This window comes from Lissotriton vulgaris, chromosome 7, assembly GCF_964263255.1.
Source record: "Lissotriton vulgaris chromosome 7, aLisVul1.2, whole genome shotgun sequence".
Lineage (NCBI taxonomy): Eukaryota > Metazoa > Chordata > Amphibia > Caudata > Salamandridae > Lissotriton > Lissotriton vulgaris.
The window spans coordinates 1,724,248,375-1,724,269,384 of NC_141695.1; the positions used below are offsets into that span (position 1 = coordinate 1,724,248,375).

Here is a 21,010-nt window from a genome sequence, read left to right on the forward strand (position 1 = left end):
GCTGTGAATTTGGGACAAGGGTTGCTTTACATTTTGGACAGGGTTGCTTTACATTTTGGGACAGGGTTGCTTTACATTTTGGGACAGGGTTGCTTTGCATTTTGGGACAGGGTTGCTTTACATTTTGGGACAGGGTTGCTTTACATTTTGGGACAGGGTTGCTTTACATTTTGGGACAGGGTTGCTTTACATTTTGGGACAGGGTTGCTTTACATTTTGGACAGGGTTGCTTTACATTTTGGGACAGGGTTGCTTTACATTTTGGGACACGGTTGCTTGCTGTGAATTTGGGACAGGGTTGCTTGCTGTGAATTTGGGACAGGGATGCTGTGGCCGGGAGTGAGGTACACGTGAGCTGTGTGCTTGATGCATCTGGTAACCCCCTCTCCCCTTGTCTCTCCACAGGTGCGGCGGCACGGTGGGGGCCATCCTCACCTGCCCGCTGGAGGTGGTGAAGACCCGGCTGCAGGCCTCGCAGCTCAGCTTCCGGCCCATCTGCATCCGGGAGTTCCACCTGCAGACCGTGACCGGCGGCAACTACACCCCGGCCCGGGTCTACACCACGGGGGTGCTGCAGCTCCTGCGGTAAGTGCTGGGGGTGGCAGCGCTATCGCTCATTTTACAGATATTCATAGACGCGCGTTCCAGGGATTACAACTCTCTCTCCAGCTGAACGACCCTCACAAACTCCGGCTGCAGAAAGTAAAATTATGCGGTAGCCTCAAGGTATACAGAAGGTACACTCGCAGCCTCTCCACCAGTGCTTAATTTGTGAATGTGTTTTCCGGGGCTCAGCACCGGCACCTAATTCTCAGCTCCAGCTCTGCTGACAGTCCACCACACGGTGACACTGTTTTTTTAATTTTCAAGATGAGCACAACAACCGTGTTTATCCACTCAATATACATTGAAAATGAATAATATAGGAGTGTGATGGTTGGGTATTATGTTGGTGCCGCAATTTGCAGAGTTGACAGGGTATGGGTGGTGCAGATTGCAGTGGTCTTCCGGGAAGGGCCCTGGCACTTAATTTTTAATTAAGCACTGCTCCCCCACCCCCCTCCCGTCACGACCCACCCCCATGCCAGCAGAGCTAATCTGCAGTTTGCACAGAGGAGAAAGGCACAGCTCTCTGTTAATTTAAGTATTTGTAGTCCAAAGTAAAGTTAACAGGCTCGGCGGTTATACAGCAGAGCTATCTCCCAGGTAGGTTACCCAGGCCTCCGGCAGTAAGCTAACCGAGTACAGGCAGTTCTTGACAGGACCACTTAACAGGTTCCGCGGATCCTAGCAGCGCAGGGCACAGATGGCACTGTGCCGCATGGCTGACTCCAGGGAACGAGGTAGGCTGTGCAGACCCAGGGCACTCCCCCTCTAGATCTCTGTACAAAGTTCGCTGACGACCTCCGGGGCTCGCCGCTGCCAGCTGGCTCCATGCCACGTGCGTCATCAAAGGCCCTTCGCCAGCAGTGGCACCGGAGCATCCTGGGAATTGTGGTCCGTAGCTGTATGGAGACAGGTTAAACTTCAAATCCCGGCGCACACGTTTGCTTTGACTAAAAAAAGTCGGAATATATAGCCAACACACCCCGGGTTTCAGGCAGGGCGCACTAGGTTATCCAATGCCTAACAAAAAAAAAATGTGCCCGTCTTTAATGCAACTGGTAGTCCTATAAAGCGCTCTAATACCTTCGGGTCGAGTTCGCGCTATATAACCCCTCCCTCCATCCCCCCAAAAATATTGCTCACTCAGGTGGTTACAGTTGAGGCCTTGTAACACTTGGAGGGGTGGTTTCTGTTTCCCCCACCTTACCCGCCATGCTTATTACTGACGAGCCTTTTTTATGCCTTTCCTAGCAAATGCAGAAATGGCTTAAATATTTTAAATGACACATGTAGACCAGTTCCCCGTATTCACCTGCCCTCGCGCCAGGGTTTCAACTGCCCCAACCTGCTGGCCCGGATTCCGGATGGTGCATTTGTGAGCTGCCACGTCACTTCACAGGGGGGGAAAAAACACTGCCATGAATGAATTCCACAGGATGACAGCAGTTTCTTAGCCCCACCCCCTAATAATACAGCACTTATGAATGGTGAGAGTGTAAGTAGAAGCTGTTGAGTTTAAGAAACACTTTTAGAAAACTTAAGCCATCTTGTTCCAAAAACGATGTTAGTAAAAGTGGTTGCAAACTGCTGATGAACGTTTACCGAATGAATTGGTATTTTGCGAACCGATCTGGGTACTAAAAGGTTGGTTCATAGAATACAAAATCACGGGGGGGGGGGGTCGCAATTCCATCTACCTCATGAATATTAATGAACTAGGTCTCAAATCGTGACCTTTACGATTCACTGCCATCGCAGACATTGTGCCCCGATGGAGTCAGCAGTCCAGTGTCTGTCATTGCTTTAAGATAAACCCATGTTATTTATTTAAATGTTTGGCAGTTCGTTTTCCTTGAAGAAATACAGGATGTTAAAAAAACTGCATTTTCTAGGACTGGGCATCTTGTTTGCTGTCTTTTGCCCCATCATACCTTCAATGATCACCCCACTTCCAACTCCTCACCCCCTCCTCATAACTCCAGATTACTCTGCCTTCCATGACTGAAGCCGCCCCAGACCACTCCACTGGGACTCAGGGGCGTAATACAGGCCCCGGGGCCACCGAGCTGAAGGTGGCCCCCTCAGCACAGTGTTCTGGTCCGAGACCTCCTGATAAACTCCAGAGAGGGGGCCCCTCCATGCACCTTGCAGGGGGGGGGGGGGTCTCAAATTTAGTTACGCCCCTGCTGGGACCTGGCAGCATCACCACCCTCAAAGGAATGTCATCTTTTCATCTTCAACAAGGAAGTTACCCCAAACCTTCCTTCTCATCCTTTGCTGTCTGCCACCTGGCCAGCCACACAGTATTCTGCCTTGTCTTCCTCCTGGGGTAATTTAGCTACACAAGACTTTCCTAGATTAAGGTGACCAGGCGTGCCGGATTTGCCGGGACAGTCCCATTTGTAAAAAAATCAGCTGTCCCGGTAGAGTTCTGCAAATTTTGCATGTTTCCGATTTTAGAAAATGGTGACTGTAGGTAGAGGAAGGCACATTTTGATGTTTTCTAAGATAGTTTGAGCTAGACTTAAAAGATAGCAATTCAATTACCACACACAAAGCTGGGTTTAAAAGTTGCATTTAATTTAGTTAGTGCCTCATCTGTTTTTCTGTGTTGATGAGCTCAGTCATTTTTTATTTAGTGGCAATGTAAAATTCTAGTCCTTCTTCCATGTTTGGCAATGTCCAGTTTTTTTGTTTTCAAAATCTGGTCACCCTGTCTCAAATATACCTCTTGCTGTTGCGGGACACCTGTCACTACTACCCCATACCAATGACCCCACTGGTCACCATCTCTATACTACTCTCACTGGTTCTCCGCCTCTGAACCACCCTCCACCCGCTTCCTTCATTTCCTTTCTCCACCGGTGTTCCTTGCCCAGCCCCAACGCACAAGTCATGGCACACGCGGATGGACGGCGTCCATCCACTATTTTCACAGGAAGGACGCCGTCCCTCCTGCCAAGAAGTCGGGCCCTATGTAATATGCTCAACATGTCTTGATGTCATTTTCCGACACCGGGGCACATTCAGCAGCGCCTGCTCGTTGTCTGTTTTCCCTTCCGAGCAGCAGCGTGCAGGCGGTGGGGTGGCTTTCTTACTGGGCTACAGACAAAGGCCTAATTTAAAGGGCTATCAGCCCTCCTTTTGTTCTGACGGAGAGCTATCTAGAGCCTATTACCTAGCTGCCAGAGCTGTGGACGAGAAATAAAGACACACAGCTTGTTATTCCTCACTCAAGTGTTTAACCCCTTCGCTGCGGCGGCTATTCCGCCGCAGCGCTAAGGGGGTAGGGCGGCCGCGCGGTGGTCACGTGCTTGTGACGGAACCGCTCCGTCACGGCTCGCGGGCGAGCTGTGCTTGTGACGGAATGGTTCCGTCACGAACGCGCCCGCCCAATGGAACGCGCCGCGCAGGCGCGCCGAGCGGGCCATGACGGAACCGTTCCGTCACAAGCACAGCTCACCCGTGGCTTGTGACGGAGCGGTTCCGTCACAAGCATACAAGAAGGGGTTAAGAGAAACTAGGATTTCGAAGCAAGCTGTTGACTTTGTTCAATCATATAACAAACAGATATGAACGCACTGGAACTTCAGATGTATTATGTACGAGTATTTACACGACTAATCATTTGAATGCCGCAATTTTTAAAATTGAATTCTTTCATTGTACTACTTTCAATGTAGGGTGGCAAAGCGCTTTTACATTGACAAATCATACCAGTGTTTAAATCAATGTACAAGATGTGTGTCATAATAAATTGATGACAGGGCCACTGGAATTAGGAGGCCGGGACAGGCCAAATTGTGCGGCTGGGTTGACTAAATATGTGTCAAGACAAGACAAATTATTTGGCCAGAGAAGGTAAATTATGCAGCGTAATGCAGTACATCTATAGGCACATGCATCAAGGGATTTTGGAATCGCAAACGGTGCGAATCGCAAAATTCGGCCGTTTGCGATTCCAAAATCGCTTTTTGGGATGCATCATTCATTTCCCATTTCTCGCAATTTAAGAAATCGCAATTTTTTGCGATTTCTCAAATTGCGATAGCATTTAAGAAATCGCAAATTTAGCGATTTCTTAAATGCTATGCATGATTATATATTTTTTTGCGAATTCGCAATTTTTAAAGGGAAAAATTACCATGAAGTACGCCTTCATGGTAATTTGCGAAAAGATAAATGCATTTTTGAAACGTACATTTTACACACACACATGCCCTTGGGTCATGTGTGTGAGTAAAATGTACTTACATGACATTCCAGGGGTGCAGGGGGGTGTACTTTGGACCCCCCTGCACCCTTGAAATTGCATTCTCATTTTGCGATTCCTTAATTGCGAATTTGCAAAATGAGACCGCCTTCCCATTGATTCCTATGGGCCTCTAGGCCCATAGGAATCAATGTAAAGCGTTTCCTTATTTGCGATTCGCAATTAAGGAATCGCAAAAAAGGAAAATTAGGGAATCGCAAAAAAAATTGCGATTTTTTTGATGCATAGGATTTTGCGATTCCTAAATTGCAATTCCTTAATTTTCGCAATTTAGGAATCGCAAATTCCTACAATGATGCATGTAGCTGCTAGTGCTAGTATTGCCTCATTATGTTGGCATTTATAAACATGTTGCCATTATCTGGGCAAAGGCCTCATCTCATTGTTACCACTTTGACACCCAAATACAGTACAAAGCAACAGAAAGGTGACTAGCCATATTTTGCAAAGGGCCTTCAACTGCACAGCAACATGTTTCACTGTGCTTTTAGTAACTTTTAATCAGTTTGAGCCAGAAATACTTTTTTTTTTAAATCTGCAGATTATACCATCGTGGCTAATGCAGCAAATCTATAATTATGTGGAAATCGCCACAACTGTAACATCACATCATTCCAGTGCACCTTCATGAGGGTTACAACGTATAGGAGTCACACATGGTCCTTCATAGCTCACTATGCTAGATTAGAAGGATTGCCGTTTATGTACTGCAAGGGACAATATCATTTATATGTTAAAAACACTTAGCTTATGTTCAAACCCACTTATTTACGTGAAATAAAAATCTGTCATCTGCATGTTACATGATGTGCTTTGCAGTAGACACATTAGCCACCTATGCTGCTTTGAGTCAAAACTTTTACCAGAGAAAACACAGATACCTCTAGTAAATGCATTAAACACCATTGTGGAGAAGTGTGGCTCACTGGTTAGAGGAGGCAGACCCAGAAGCAGAGGTCAGACCCGGGACCAGGGTTCAATTCCCGACGCGGCAGGGTCTTGAGCCCAAATGTCCACGGACTCGATAATTCTCGCTTCGGTGCCCACTCGAATCATGGGTTCACACTCTGCAGCTCTGGGCATTAGCTTGCTTAATCTCCACAATGGCCCCCCGCGGCGGGATGCCTGGCTTTCACCTTAGGGATGCCCAGTACGGGCTATCTCACAGGGAAAAAGCCAGGACTGGTTCCCAAGGCAAGCGCCGAGATGCCCCAGGGTAAGTCGAGCGCTATATAAGACCGTACAAAAAAAAAAATTTTTTTACCATTACTATTATTTGCTGAGATTTACTGGGCACGTAAAGATCTCTGCAGCAGGTGTCTTAACCCCATAAGATATTTTAGAATGTGGCCATTTTAACCAGTTAAGCCATTTCTATGAAATGTAGCCCATTGTTATTTATGAAGAGTTTGACTTTAAATTGTAGCATGCCATACATTCTTTTAGCTTATTTGCTTAGATGAGGGCCAATTTGGGAAACATATTTCTCTAGTCTTAGTAGTCAAGTCATAAGCTTTTATTCGATTTGAAAATACAAACCACACAAGCATAGACTTATAAACAATTCATTGCATACACGATTAATCTAAAAACATAGTGACTCAAATGATCTCAGAGATATTTCATAAAGGAAGGAAACATATACTAGCATACACTGGGCAACAATACATGATTAACAAGCATTGGAAATGCAATAGGTCTCGCAGCATTAGAGTTAGTGCTTTTAGAATTGTTTATGGGTTTTTTTTGTAAATCTTTAGCATTTTTGTTTCCTGTAGCCAATGCTAAAGAATTACAAATAAAAAAAGCCATAAACATTTCTAAAAGCTCTAACTCAAATGCTCCCTCTGCAGGGAGTTTGCAGATGTTGACTTTGATTAGCTTCCTATGTCACAGGTTGAGGTGAAATTAAGGATATTTATTTCAGTAGCCTGGTCCAATTTATTGGACTACTGCAAAACTGGCACAAGTGGAGCTGTAAGCAAAGGGGTTAGAAAATGGTGCTAAACAATTTACAAAAAATAGCCTGTCTTCTATCACCGATGCGTGTCAAGTCTAGAGCCACTCAACATGTATACTGTATTATTTCAGTATAGTTGATAAAGGCCTTGCAGTATGTTGCATGCAGTTTTGGAACAGTAAAGTAAACCGTAAACCGGCTGTTCCAAATTTAAGACTGTCTATTTTATCTCTGTGAAAGTTTTATGCCCTTTTCTAGATTTCTGATACAATTTTCAGATCATGTATTGCATCTTGGTGCTTTTATTTCATACTATTGTAGTTTAACCTCGCCACAACAAAAATTACAGGCACCCAAACGCCTCTCCACTTGACTTAAGAAGACTCAAATTATTTGAAAATACTTTGGTTTAATGAAACGATGGTTAACGCCATACAGAAACCAGCGTGTCTGCTATCGGCTGCACTTTACAAAGGCAAAGAGAATCTTACAATTATCAGGGGACGAAGGGTACCAGGCTTTGTTTCATTTTGCCTGCATACTAATTATCACGAAAGCCCACAAGGGTCTGACAAGCCGTGCATTCGGCAGGCCCTATTAAAACGCAAAAAAAGTAAGAAGGTAAGACATTCCAGTCAGTGCAAGTTGTAACTAATAGTAAATAGTAAAAAAATATAATAATAAAAATAATCAGCAAGACTTCATTCATTCGCGTAAATAAGGCTACATCAAAAGCTCCAATAAATAAATAAATACCTTTGGATAATGCCGCTAGCCAGGGTTTATGCACAGCCCTGCTCCTCTTTGTGCATAAGGAAGAGGAAAGTGCAGGCGTTTGTGTGTGCAGCAAAAGACAACAAAGGAAAGACACAGAGTAAACAAAATGTGCAAAACATACAAACCATTCACACAAGCCCTTACTTGTGAGGCAATGCTTCATCATGCAGACAACGAACAATATATAGGTACAGCTACAAAAGAAAATGTAAATGAATATTAAGAGGAAAGCGCCCGAGTCACTTCTAAATATAGAACGCGGCGCGGGCATAGCCCGGATGCACGGATCTGAGCTCCAGAAGCGGCGCTTCACGTTCAGGAAGCAGTCTTCACATATTGGGTTCCAGAAAAAAGGGTCTCTGGCTGAAGACATCACAGCGCTGTATATATTATATTGTAGTGCATAACACATGACCTCACAATAAAGAGATAACTTGTATTTCCACTGCTGAATAATGCAACACGTCATGAAAATAACTTCTTGCGGTGTCCAGCCTCTCATCGCGAGCCAGGCGCTGCTTATTGACAATCTGTCCGGCAGACTCCGAAAAGAGGGCAGTGCGCCGCTGTCCTCTCACCTGCGATACTGGCTTTTCTAGCCAATAGCAAAGAGTGTGCTTGGTTTGACAGGGCATAGAACAGAGTTCTAAAGACTTCATATGGCCGACCTGTGTAACTCATCCGAATCTAGCATGCATAATGGGTGAAGCAAAAATAAGTAACCGCATGCAAGAAAAATAAGCATTTGGCAGGGGAGGGGGCGGAGCGGGGAGAGGGAACAGATGGAGCAAAGGCTGATAAGGGGAGGGAGGAGGAGAAATGCGACACGGCGGGCAGGGGAGGGGGCGGAGCGGGGAGAGGGAACAGACGGAGGGAAGGCAGATAAGGGGAGGGGGGAGGAGAAATGCGACACGGCGGACAGGGGAGGGGCGGAGCGGGGGCCTAGTGCGGCTGAGGGAACTGATGTGCACGCGCTTTTAAGCTCAATGCGCATGCGCATTGAGCTTAAAAGTCACGGGCACTGCAAGGAATCGCCACGATTCCTTGCAAGTTGGATAAAGAGTGGATGAGCCCCCATAGTCTCGCTTGCTCGATGCGCATGCGCATCGACAGGCGAGACCTAAAAATATGATATAGAGTTAAAAAGCTAAAAGATAAAAAGGGTCATGCATGTACAGACAGGAATAAAGATAATTATCACACAAAATACTTTTCCTGGCAGCTGAACATTTGAGCAGTGTATCAATAGGGCTAGAGCAAAATACAGTACAAAAGGAAAGGTAGAGGGACCATACATTTACAGACAATGGGCATAATGCGAGATTAAATACAATATGCTGTTAAAAAAGAAAATATGTACAGACAGGAGTGTATAAAATTATGGCAGCACTATACACTTCCTGGCAGCTGTACATTTCAAGATAAAAGTGGCAACAAAAAAACAAATATCCACATTCTCTAGGGAAGATAATAACTCTAGAGCACTCTTAAAAGATCGAATATTGTATTCTATAAAGATAGGTTTTAGGTACCTTATTCTTAAAAAGTGATAGAATTTACAGAAAAGTAAAAAATGACAGCAGCTTTGGCGTGAGGTGTTGTCGCATGGACAGAGAGTCTCAGATCTTAATTTCTGTACTGGGAAGGCGACAAGGTGATGTGCAATACCCAACCTAACTCGGGTTAGTACAAACTGATGAGAGGGTCGAGAGACATTCGAAAGGTAGGCTTGAAACCCCGGAGTTAAATTTAATTCTTTATATAACTTCAAGGTGGCTAGTCTTAGTAACTTTGTTATTTTTGTTATGCTTCCATACATTTGTGTAATATCCCGTTAGACTACACCCTGCTGGCCTCCTTTCGACTGCCAATTGTCCTCAATGTGCGGAAGCTCCGGCTGAATTTTACCACATGATTTGGTCCTGCACCATCCTAAACAAATACTGTTCAGCTGTAGTAAGGGAGCTCAACGAGGTCTTGGCCTGGAGGTCTAATTTACGCAACTGGTCCTTATTTTAGGGGTTTTGGAGGGCTTTGAACGTTCTCGGCCAGACAGAGCTCTTCTAGGTACGGCCGTCATATTGGCCAAAAGAGACATAACGACCAAGTGGAAAAACCCTGTCTCCCCATGGCGTCGCAGTGCGGAGAGGGGTGGACTGGTGCACAATGCAGGAGAAGTATGCATATGAGGCAAGAGGATGTCCGTCCAAGTACAATCGTGTATGGGGTAAATGGCTGTGTCTTGTGGGTTAAAACTGTACAACTTGGTCTACTGTCTTCTTGCACTTGGTATTGTTTGTTATGATGTACAGAAAGGGGGGAGCTGCCTGCTAAATGCCGGATGACCGCTGTTGGTTACAATGTGTATAGCTGTACTATGCACCGTCATGTCATTGTTCTAAACTCAATAAAGTTGATCATTAAACAAAAAAACACCTCTCTATTATAGGTTGAATTCTGCTTAATGTGCATTGGAAGGCATAGTGCAATCCTTCCACTGTGATGTTTGTTTTGGTTCCTGTGCCAAGGTGCTGTCATAGACATTCAACCCTGGTATCCGGTACTTGGCTTGGTGTCTGTGTCCTGACCGATGCAGTCTGCCAAACCATGTTTCTTCGAAACAGTCCATTAGGAGACTAAGTTTGTCTTCATATTTGTTGGTAGAACAGGCTTTCTATTATTAAGTTATAGTGGTTGACTACTGCTGATATAGCGACGTAGGCTAGTGCTATCATTTTCTCGATTTCGAAAGCCAATTAGCTGTTAGTGTATTCTACACTTAATGTAGATCTTTGGAGGTGTCTCCATATACTTTGATCAAAGTGATGACGGCCTTGTATGGCTGTGTGAGGGTATATTTTTAGAATCTTTCGAATCATAGCTTGCTCAAAGTCTGTTACTATTTTTAGGGGTAGTAGTTGTTTGTATGATGTTCTTATATTCTTTAGAAGTTCATAGTCGGTGCTGCTTTGTTAGTTTGGTAGTAAAGCAGACACAAAAGGGACATTGGTGTTTTCATATTCACCATGTATGGTGTATATTTGTGTGAATGGTTTGGGACACATACTGAAGGTCCCAACCATCAACCAGGTTTGGCATTGGATAAGTTACATTAATTTGTTTGCGGTAGAGAAAATTAAGATTTTGTTTTTCATTATTTAAATTGCCATGTAAAAGGAAGGGTTCCTCATTATGTGTTAGTTTTAATTGGATAAGTATATCTATGTCTTGGTATATTCTGGGGGCAGGTGGGTATCACTGGTGGCTTTTTATTGCATTCAAGTAGTCGTTTTAAAGTGGGGATAGAACAATAGATTAGACCCAGACCGGTGAGTGGTTGAAAAGTTTCAGCACTCTGTCCATCCTCTTGTTGTGTTTGCTATGTTTGCCCTAAGTAGCCAAGGGTATGCCCAGGCATGAGTCCCTTGTTCGCTGTGCCATTGGATTCAAGCTACCCTGGCTGATGAGGGGTGTTACCCCGAAACTGGTACATGGATGATTGTTTCGGGTCCACGGAGGACCTGGCCTGGCAGCTCGGGCTGGAGTTTTCCCACGAGAAGCAGGGGCAAGACTGATTTGCATATGGTTGGGTGCAGCGAGCAAAAGAACTAATGGATTAAACCCAGATTTGTTACTGGGGGCGAGTGGTTGAAAAGTTTCAGCACTCTGTCCATCATCTTGTGTTTGCTAGATGGTGGTTGGCTTGTTACATGAATGGGGACTTTGGGTAGTATGCCTTTTGGGATTTCACCTGTAAGTTCCTGGGAGCTATTGCTTGCCTCTCTTGTATCTTGTAAAATTTATCTAACTGCTATTTCTGTAACATTTGCTGGGTGGTTGTGCTCTTTTACATTTATTACAAAAATATCTTTTATAGTTGCCCTCCCATGGCATGCATTTGAATAATATTTAGTACATTTCCAGTTTATGGTTTCTGTTGATGCACTTTCTTGGCTGCAGGTGTAGCCCATATGGTTTAATAATGGTTTCCTCTTCTGTCATTGTATCTGTAAATAGTCTAACGGTATAAATATATTATACATTTATTTTGTTTCTTTATTAATTTTTACAAAAATGTAGTTACTTGTTATTTATTTACTTGTATGTTTTGTTGGGATGTTGTCAATGTGTTTGAATTTTTTTTTACCTCATTTTAACGTGGAGCAGGTGGTTAATTTTAAGTTGAAATAGAAAAAAAAGTGATATTTATTATATATGGTATTTTTTTGAAAGTTTGTCAAGCTTTAACCCCTTGCATGCTGGTGACGAACCCCAGCCGTCACGCTCCGCGGTGCTCGTGTGCTGATGACAGCTGGGGTTCGTCACGGCCCGCCCTGTTCGTTTGTTTACCGCACAGCGGCGGAAACGGACCAGCAGCGAAGGGGTTAAGGAGTTATGTTTATTGTTTTTTGGGAGAATCAATATATATGCATACTTAATTATATATTCTTGGTGCTTTGTTAAAGCTGATATTTTCGGGCAGTTTGTTGGTTTGGCAGTAGTTTTTTTTCACTTTAGGTAGTTTATGTGAAAAGATAAGTTACAGTGTGTTACAAGTTATTTGTTAATTTTTTGTTTACATATATGTATTACTTGAAATTTTAGTGTTGAGACGATTTATTTCTCTATTTATCGTTTCTTGCTAGAATCTGGCTGAGTTTACTTCTCTTGCAGTGTTTATCATTTTTAGATCTCGTCTAGACAGCGCATGCCCTTTCTAGAAGAGACATGTTGTATTTAATCTGTGGGCTTCAGCCCGACCCCAGACTTCCCATTTGCTCCCTTCATCGTGTGCCTCATATTCTTGGTCACCATTTGTCCCTAGCATGCATGGTCATGCCTCTTCTTGTGTTTATCCCTCCCCCAGAGTATGGACCAGGTACTTGTAAACATCCACTGCCCCTGTTTTATGACCATTCTAGGACCTACCTTTTTCTTTATTTTTCAGCACTCTACACCATGCTTGTTCTTTTACCAGCTCGGTCTCCCGCCCCCCTTCATGCCCTGTCCACAGATGACCCCCTCCCTCATCACTACTTTTCCTTTCATTGCTGCTTTACGTTTCCCCAACCTCCTCCTTGTGTCGCTTCTTGCTCCTTAGCACCTCCTGGTGTTTGCCCCATCCACAGATGACCCCCTCCTCCGTCACTGCTTTTCCCTTCATTGCTGCTTTTTGTTTCCCCCACCTCCTCCGTCCTGTCTCTGCTTGCTTCCTCAATTCTCCCGGTGCATGCCCCATTCACAAATCACCCCCTCTCTTGACCCCGTCACTTCTTTAAACCCCGATTTGTAGTCTGATTCATTCTAGTGAGTGGTGGTGTTCTGCATTTTAATTTCCTGTTAGTGTATAGCTGACATGCAGATTGGAGCATGTGTGCACAGCTGCTATTACTTGGCACACATGTACTCTCCGTTTATGTTCAGTACATGTGGGTACTGGGTGTGTATGCATGTTTACACCATACATGGTTGTTCAGCATTGGTGTTTATAGCTGGGAAATCAGACCTCAAGTAGAAGTAGTAAAAAGCTTTATTCGATTTTAAGACAGATTAAAATCATAAAAGCGACATCAACAAACAATTTCATTCACAATTATAAAAATAATTTAAAAAAAATATTATTAAACAGTGTATTACATAACCAGAATAAAGTCTTTACATAAATAGTATTTTGCGACTAAAATAATGAATTTTACAATTCTAACATAGAAATTGATATCTTTGATCAGTTCCAGGCAAGACTACAGTGCGCAAATCAATATTGGGCCGTCTAATGTTGAACCACATAGAAACTACAGTTGATCAAGAGTCCTACGGATTTTCAAACAATTTTTTAGGTACATTGCTATGGTTTTTGCATTCGATACTGAGTCAAGGTATTGTAAAGCCAAGAGTGCAGGGCGGCATCTACGCAAACCTTGTGATTGTAGCAATGGGATTAGCCAGCGCTTACGTGGTACTTTATAGAATTTACAAAACAGTAATACATGAATAGTAGACTGTTCCGAGATACCATCACAGGGACATCGAATAATTGAGTTTGACCAATCTTGACTCTTTGGGAATGTAACGAATCGAAAAAAAGTGTTGAACCTAAATCGAGTCAATAAATATTTTTCGTAGCTGGTCAAAGAAAAAGTAAGATATGGTTGGATGCCCTGAGTACTTTGGATTGTTACAATGTGTCGACTAGATGCTTTGTGCATTTCTTTAGCTGTTCGTAATTCTCTTAAGTGCGACAAACAGAGCGTCCTAAGTGACTTTATCGAAATGGTAGTTAAAACAGAGGGATCAGTGAAATAAATTGAAAGACCCATATCTTTAAAAAAGTTATGTACAAAACATAGCCACGGAATGTCTGACCAGTTGTCAAGGCTTAAACAATCTATCAGTAGCCCCTGTGTTAGAAAACATTGCTCCGTTGTCCAAACACGATGCCACAATAAAATTGGCGATTCAGAAAAGGGGGTGGTGATGAACAGAGTGTCTGAATTAAGCAGACCACTCTTACCCAGTCCAAAGATCAGGGCTTGATCCATCACCGTTATTTAGCTCACTGCACCATCCCAGCTCAGAACCTGGCTATATGCAAATTAGTCTGTCCCTGGCCCAGTGCATCATGGGAACAGGGCAGACCAAACTACCAAGCCAATTCTTCACCAGAAAGGAGACAAGCTTCCGGGGACCGGTTTCTGGCATTACAGCCGTCGTCGGCCCGGCTTGCTTGAATCCTGATGGTGCAGTGAGCAAGGGACTAATGTCTGAGTATACCCTGCCACAGCTATAGTGGCCAAAAACGATTCAGAAAAGGGGGTGGTGATGAACAGAGTGTCTGAATTAAGCAGACCACTCTTACCCAGTCCAAAGATCAGGGCTTGATCCATCACCGTTTTTTAGCTCACTGCACCATAATAAAATAAAATTGGCTGCATTTTGATGTAATCAGCAATGTTATCCATGCCCAGTTCAGTATGAGATGCAAACGTTGGGGAACATATCGGAACGGCCAGCAAATAACAAATACATTTATTTTCTACCCTCTGTAAGGTATCCACTGATACATAGCCCCAAACCCCAGCTCCATATACAGCTACGCTTATGCATTTTGCATTGTATATTTGAATTAGTTCAGTTGGAGGGGGCTTCCCTATTTTACGGGAGAAGCCAATAAGGGCGGAGGTAGCTCTCAAAAACAAAAGATGCCTGCTGAGGATGGCCTGTTTCCAAGAGGAGTTGTTATCAAATAGGATCCCTAAGTATGGATCGGATTTAGTGCAAGCCAGTTTTGCTTTATCAATAAATATCCGTTTTTGCCTGGTAGTCTTTTTTCCAGTGTGCATGACAAAGGTTTTTTTGATATTAGTGATGTCATAAAATTGCAGTAAGAGTTTAACTGTTTTTGGAGCTGTATTGGGGTGCGTGCCATGATCACTGCGTCGTCCGCATAAAGTAACGCGGGGATGGGACGACGGGCGATTTTTGGTAGGTCCTGACTTCCTTCTAACAAGGCTTTCTCGAGTCCATTTGTATAAAGATTGAATAAGAAAGGGGCCAGGACACACCCTTGTCTGACACCCTTAGAAACTGACCTCAAGTGAATCGGGTATGCGTTATCACAGGGCATGTCAGAGCTTCTAAAGTACCTGTGTCTGCTGCTGTAATTGCACAGCCACGTTTCTCATGTGCGAAATGATTGAACTGTTCGTGTCTCACCATGTTGCTTCTCAGGGCACGTTTTTACTATTTCCGCATTCACTGGTAAAGCTTTGTGTTGTAATTAATCAGCTCGAGCTGAGTTGAGGAATGTTAGAATGTCATTACATCATGGACTGTCGTGTAACATTCTGGTTTTTGTCTTGTTGCTGTGAAGACCTCCAACCTGTCGGTGGTTGCATGAATAAAGCCACTTCTCCCTGCACCTGTTTACCTGGCTTTAATTACATTCCCAGGCACCATTGTTGCTTAATTCTCTTCAAAGGCGCCAGGCTGAGTCTTGATGTTATCGAGGTCAGTCTGCCCCTGAGTGTCCATGCCAAAAGTAGTCCTTTTAATGTAGTTGCCAATGCAATATATTTCCTTGTGTTCACTACTGCAAACCAGCCTTACACTGTGATTCTTTCTGATTTTGTTTGCGCAGTTTTATATAGCGCCAACACCACCCAAAGATATTGAAGCGCTTTACATTAGCACCAGTTCCTTTATACAATGACACATTCATTAATGTAGGCACAGGGAGATTGCGTGATTTACAGATTCGAAGGATGTTAAGCCAATGTCAAAACTCAAACCTGAATTCCCAGCTCAATAGTCAGCAGCAATGGCCCTTATGCCACATCCTCTCTCAAGTGGATGCCTCATCTTCCTAGCCTCGGCCTCAGTTCCACATTTTATGGTTATGGCCAAATGACTTAATCTCCCCATGGCTGTCTCCATTTGCTGTTGGTAGCCCGTCCACCCCACGCTTGTTGCTGCTTGCCCCGCTAAACTCATTTGAACAGATCCCTTCCTTCCCGGACTATGCATTTCGTGATTTGTTCGGTGCATATTTCTATAGTGCCAACACCACCCGAAGGTATTGGATTACTTTACATTAACACCAGTTTCTTTTCATGAGGACACCGTAAACGTAGGCAAATCACTTAATCTCCCTGTGGCTGCCCGCATTTGCTGTTGGTCACGCGGCCAGCCCCTGCTCGCCGCTGCTTGCCGATGCTGAACTCCATTGCATAGATCCCATCTTCCTCCAGTTCCCCTCCTCCCCGACTCTGCTTCACACATTTGTTTTTTGTGTGCAGTTTTATGCAGCGTAAAACACCACCCAAAATGTATTGGAGAGCTTTACATTAGCACCAGTTCCTTTATACAAGGACACGTTCACTTTTGCAAGGGGAGATTATGTGATTTGCCGAGAGAGAAGGATGTTAAGCCAATGCCGAAACTAAAACCTGGTTTCCCAGCTCTGTAGTTGGCAGCTATGGCTCTTATGCCACATCCTCTCCCAAGAGGACACCTCTTCATCTCCCTAGCCTCGGACTCAGTTCCACATTTTGTAATTACGGGCAAAACACTTGATCTGCCCGTGGCTGCCCGCATTTGTCCACCTCCCTCCAGTCTCTGCTTGCCCCCGCTGAACTCCGTTCCTCCCCTAACTCTGTTTTTTGCATTTTTTTGTGTGCATTTTTTTTGTAGCTCCAACACCACCTGAAAGTTTTGGAGCGCTTTACATCTGTACCAGTTACTTTATTTTGTGCAGTTTTATATAGCGCTAACATCACTTGAAGGTTTTGAAGTGCTTTATATTAGCACCAGTTCCCCTGTCGGCAGCTCTGGCTGTTGCGCCACATCCTCGCTTCAATTCAAAGCTCCTCAACTGTTTCTCTCTATCACTTCCACATTTGTTCAGCAAGACACCGTCAACACCGAACAAGCATTGGTAAAGTTAGAAGATCTTGGCAATGCCCGAGCTATTGGCTTTATCAATGTGAATGTCTTTTAGCTATGTTGTCTAGCAGCACATCTGCTGTTTAGCATGGTTGAAAGCCACTGAAAAAGTGCTATGATGTGGCTATGGCACGCCACGTCATAGCGCTTTTTTGTGTTAGGAGGGGCAGGATAATAAACTCAACATGGGGGGGTGGCGAAGAGACCGCTTTGGGTCAACATTCTGTGATTCTGGGCTTTGAGTGACTTTCAGCCACGCTGAACAGCAGATGTACTGCTAGACAACATGGCTAAAAGATGTTCACATTGCCAATGCCAATGCTTGTTGGAGTATTTCATTGTTAGTGTGTCTTTTATATTGTTTGCTTAATTGTTTGTTTGATTTTATTGGTTAAAGCTGTTTATAGTTTTATTTTATTGGTTGGTTTAGTAAGTTTGAATTCTATTTAATAGTTGATCCCTCGTTTGGTAAACACTAATTTCTGTTTTATTTTTGTTGTATAATATATAGTTTTAGTTATTGCATTATATTGTATGTGTATGTATGTGTGTGTGTGTATATATATATATATATATATATATATATTTGTATTAATACTTGTATTTATATGTTTATAGTTAATGATTGTTAAGGAAACCTTTAAATGTATGTGTTTTAGGTTTACGATTTTTTTGGGGTGTTTGTTTAATTTTTGGTTAATATATATACTTTTTCATCATAGGTGTTTTTTTTAAACAAGTTTTAGGTTTATTTGTAGTAACATTTTCAAATTTGTCTTTTTGGGTGTATTTGTAAGGATTTATTAGTTATGTTCGTGCTAGTATTGAGATCGATATTGTGTTTAGTGATCTTTTTGATATGTCATGCTTGCAGGTAACGATATTAGTGTTTGTTTTTTTTGTTATCAATATTTGTAAAAATCGATTTTATTCTAAGTGATATTTGTGTTCGATATTAGTGATTTTAGTAGTTAAGTATAGGGAGGCGATATTTTTGTAATCAATTTTAAAATTCCGATATATGTATATATTGATATTTGTAGGATCGATATTATGTCGGACATCCGCCACTTCCTGTGATGCCACAGGCGATGTCATGCGCAGTGATGCCACTTGCATACTGCTACTTGGTTAGTCCCCCACTTCTGTTTTTTTAGGACTTGTGCCCTGCCTGGCATCGTCTCTTCTGTAACACTGTGCCCTGACCTCAGTGGTGTTTTCATACTGTTTGCCTTGTTGTTCATTCAGTTGCGCTTCCCTTACATCCTCCTCCCCTTCTTCGCTTTATTCATCACTCTGTTGTTTCTCCCCTCTTTCCCGTCCACTCTTGACTGCTTTTGCCTCATAACTGTGTCCCCTTCTCCTCTCGACTCCCCCCCGCTGGAGCCCTCTTATTCTATGCGCCTTCAATAATTGGAGCACTCTCTCCTGCAGCATCCCTTCAGAGAGGGACCAGAGTCCCTCATCCATTTCTAACTTCTTTACCAAGCCCCGCATTGACGTCACCCTGCGTGGTGCATCAGCCTGGGCTGGGCCAAATGCGTAAACCCGACGTCATGTTGTGAAACACAGAATCCAGAACCTAGGAGACCTGTTCACACGCTGGCACCTGTATACCGTGGTATCACTGCAACAGCTGCATTATTGATAATTAAGGCCCTTGGGACAGTCAACGTTTTAACTTTGTCAGTGACTTGCAACGCCGCAGCTGGAGTTCAGCAGAAGTAAAGTAGATGTCGGGCAGAGCAGTGCCCAGTCACTCACATATCCAATGAACTTGTAAGTGTGAGATTCACCTGTCGGCAGAGCCAGGAAGGGCTGAGTAGAGACCCCCCACAACAGGGAAGCCGGATTGGCATTGGCTGCATGTTAAGGTACGGATCTGGGCTGGGGCACATGAGGTAGACCATTGACATTCCATGGGATTCAGTGAAGTATGCCAGAAAAACATCTGTACCACTTACAAATCCAAACAAAAATCAGTGTGAAAATGTACAATGTCTATTTCCAGAAGACCTCTGAGTAATGTGTCCCCCTGGCCTGTATTTTCTCTCCCCTACAGATCTATCTTGCAGAATGAGGGTGCCCGCTCCCTCTTCAAGGGTCTGGGGCCGAATTTGGTGGGGGTGGCGCCATCCAGGTAAGTGCGCCCCTGTCTCCCTCCATACACCTGTGCATTGCATGCAGTGGACGCAGAGGGTGGTATGCTTGTGAATGATAGATTCTTGTACCTGCTTGTGATGAGAAGGCGGCCATGTTGATATAATTTGTTACGTAAACTTGATATGCACAAGCTATGATCTGGAGACAGAAATAACTGGGCCTAGAATCCATATCTACTTTCCCCATTGATTTGTCTGTAGCAGGACTGCAACCGGTCCATATGATCATAGAAACTGGCTGATGGGGGCAGTTTGCGGAATATCCCCCCGCCAGGATACTCCTGATGAACCTGGTCACCTTAGTAGGTTCCTGGTGGAAGATTGGGCTCTGAGCTCCTGCTTGCACCCATCTGTCCCCACAGGTTGGTGATGGGTCCACCTCAGAGGAAACCATCCCTGCAGCTCTCACCTGTGAGGAAATCTCATACCACAGAGAGACCAGAGCCCACCTGCACTGTAGTATTGCACGTTGCTGAGAAGAGATGCTTACTGTGCTCTTCTTTCATCTGTAGCTTGTTTCCTTCCCAGTGAAAGAATTGGCTTGGTAGTTTGGTTTGCCCTGTTCCCATGATGCACTGGGCCAGGGACAGACTAATTTGCATATAGCCAGGTTCTGAGCTGGGATGGTGCAGTGAGCTAAAAAACGGTGTTGGATCTAGCCCTGATCTCTTGACTGGGTGAGAGTATTCTGCTTAATTCAGAAACTCTGTCCATCACCACCCCCTGTTGTTTAATTACTTCTTTCATAGAGGACAGCACATCTCTCAGAGCAGACCTCTAGTGCAGCCCTTCAGATACTGTGTCACTCACTGGAGGCTGCCATGTTTGCCCTCTCCTTTAGAAGAATACCACTTCACTCTGAGGTGTAACCACAGCAGCTTGCCCCTCAGGGGAGTCCCACGTCACACAGGTGACCCCATGCACCTTTCCTGCAGTAGTGAAGTAGGCTGGGAATGGGAAGAGTGGGACTTAGAGTCTCTCAGGGGCATTGCACTCTAACCGGTGTTTTCATTTCCTTCCTCCCTCCAGGGCCATCTATTTCTGGGCCTATTCGACTGCCAAGGAGTTCTGCAACACCCGCCTGGCACCAGAGTCCAAAACAGTGCACATCCTCTCTGCCTCCTTCGCAGGTGAGTCGGGCAGTCTAGGGGGATCTTGCACCTGCTGCTGGGGTATTTGAGTATGTTTTGGGCCACAGCTTCCAATCCCAGTAAGATATCATGGTGAATGAAAGAGAAAGTTCCACTGGGCGCGCCTTTCGATCACTGTGTTCTCCGCAATTTAAAATCTAAGATTCATCCACTCATTTTATCTTTTTCTCATATAACTTCTGTCACTTTTTCAAACTTGTCACTTCTATTCTCTGACACATTTCAATTGGAACAGAGCAACTTTACTGTGTGTGTGTGTGTGTGGGGTGGGTGTGTGTTTTTGTCTATTTGGTTACTCTGACATGAGTAGTCCACAGTTGGGAAAAATAGTCACAGAAGTTACCCTGCAAAAGGATAAGGGGGTGCGATTCTGGAACTTTGTACTGTGGACCATTCCGTACCCAAAAAACACGTAGGGTGTCCCTTCTCTTTAAAGCAACTGTTGCGTAGGTTTATGGTTAGCTTGCCTTGTGCATATTTTCACCCCAGCAATTGTCATCTAATCTAAATGTGAAAGAGCAGCTGGCAAGAGCATGATGACGTAATATGGGATGCAGGAGATGGAATGCTCAGGTTTCCTGCTGTGTGTGTTTCTGTTGTGGACAATCCACACCACATGCACAGATGCTGTCAGCAGGCT

General features: G+C 44.1%; 1 protein-coding gene across 1 annotated transcript in view; it reads left to right on the plus strand.

Annotated features, from left to right (window-relative positions):
- LOC147706442 (solute carrier family 25 member 36-A-like) overlaps nucleotides 1–21,010 on the plus strand; it is a 71,700-nt gene that overhangs the window by 37,282 nt on the left and 13,408 nt on the right. The window contains exons 2-4 of the mRNA XM_086932953.1: nucleotides 406–585; nucleotides 19,120–19,197; nucleotides 20,249–20,349. Coding sequence (XP_086789079.1) covers nucleotides 406–585; nucleotides 19,120–19,197; nucleotides 20,249–20,349 — 359 coding nt within the window. The remainder of the gene's footprint in view (nucleotides 1–405; nucleotides 586–19,119; nucleotides 19,198–20,248; nucleotides 20,350–21,010) is intronic.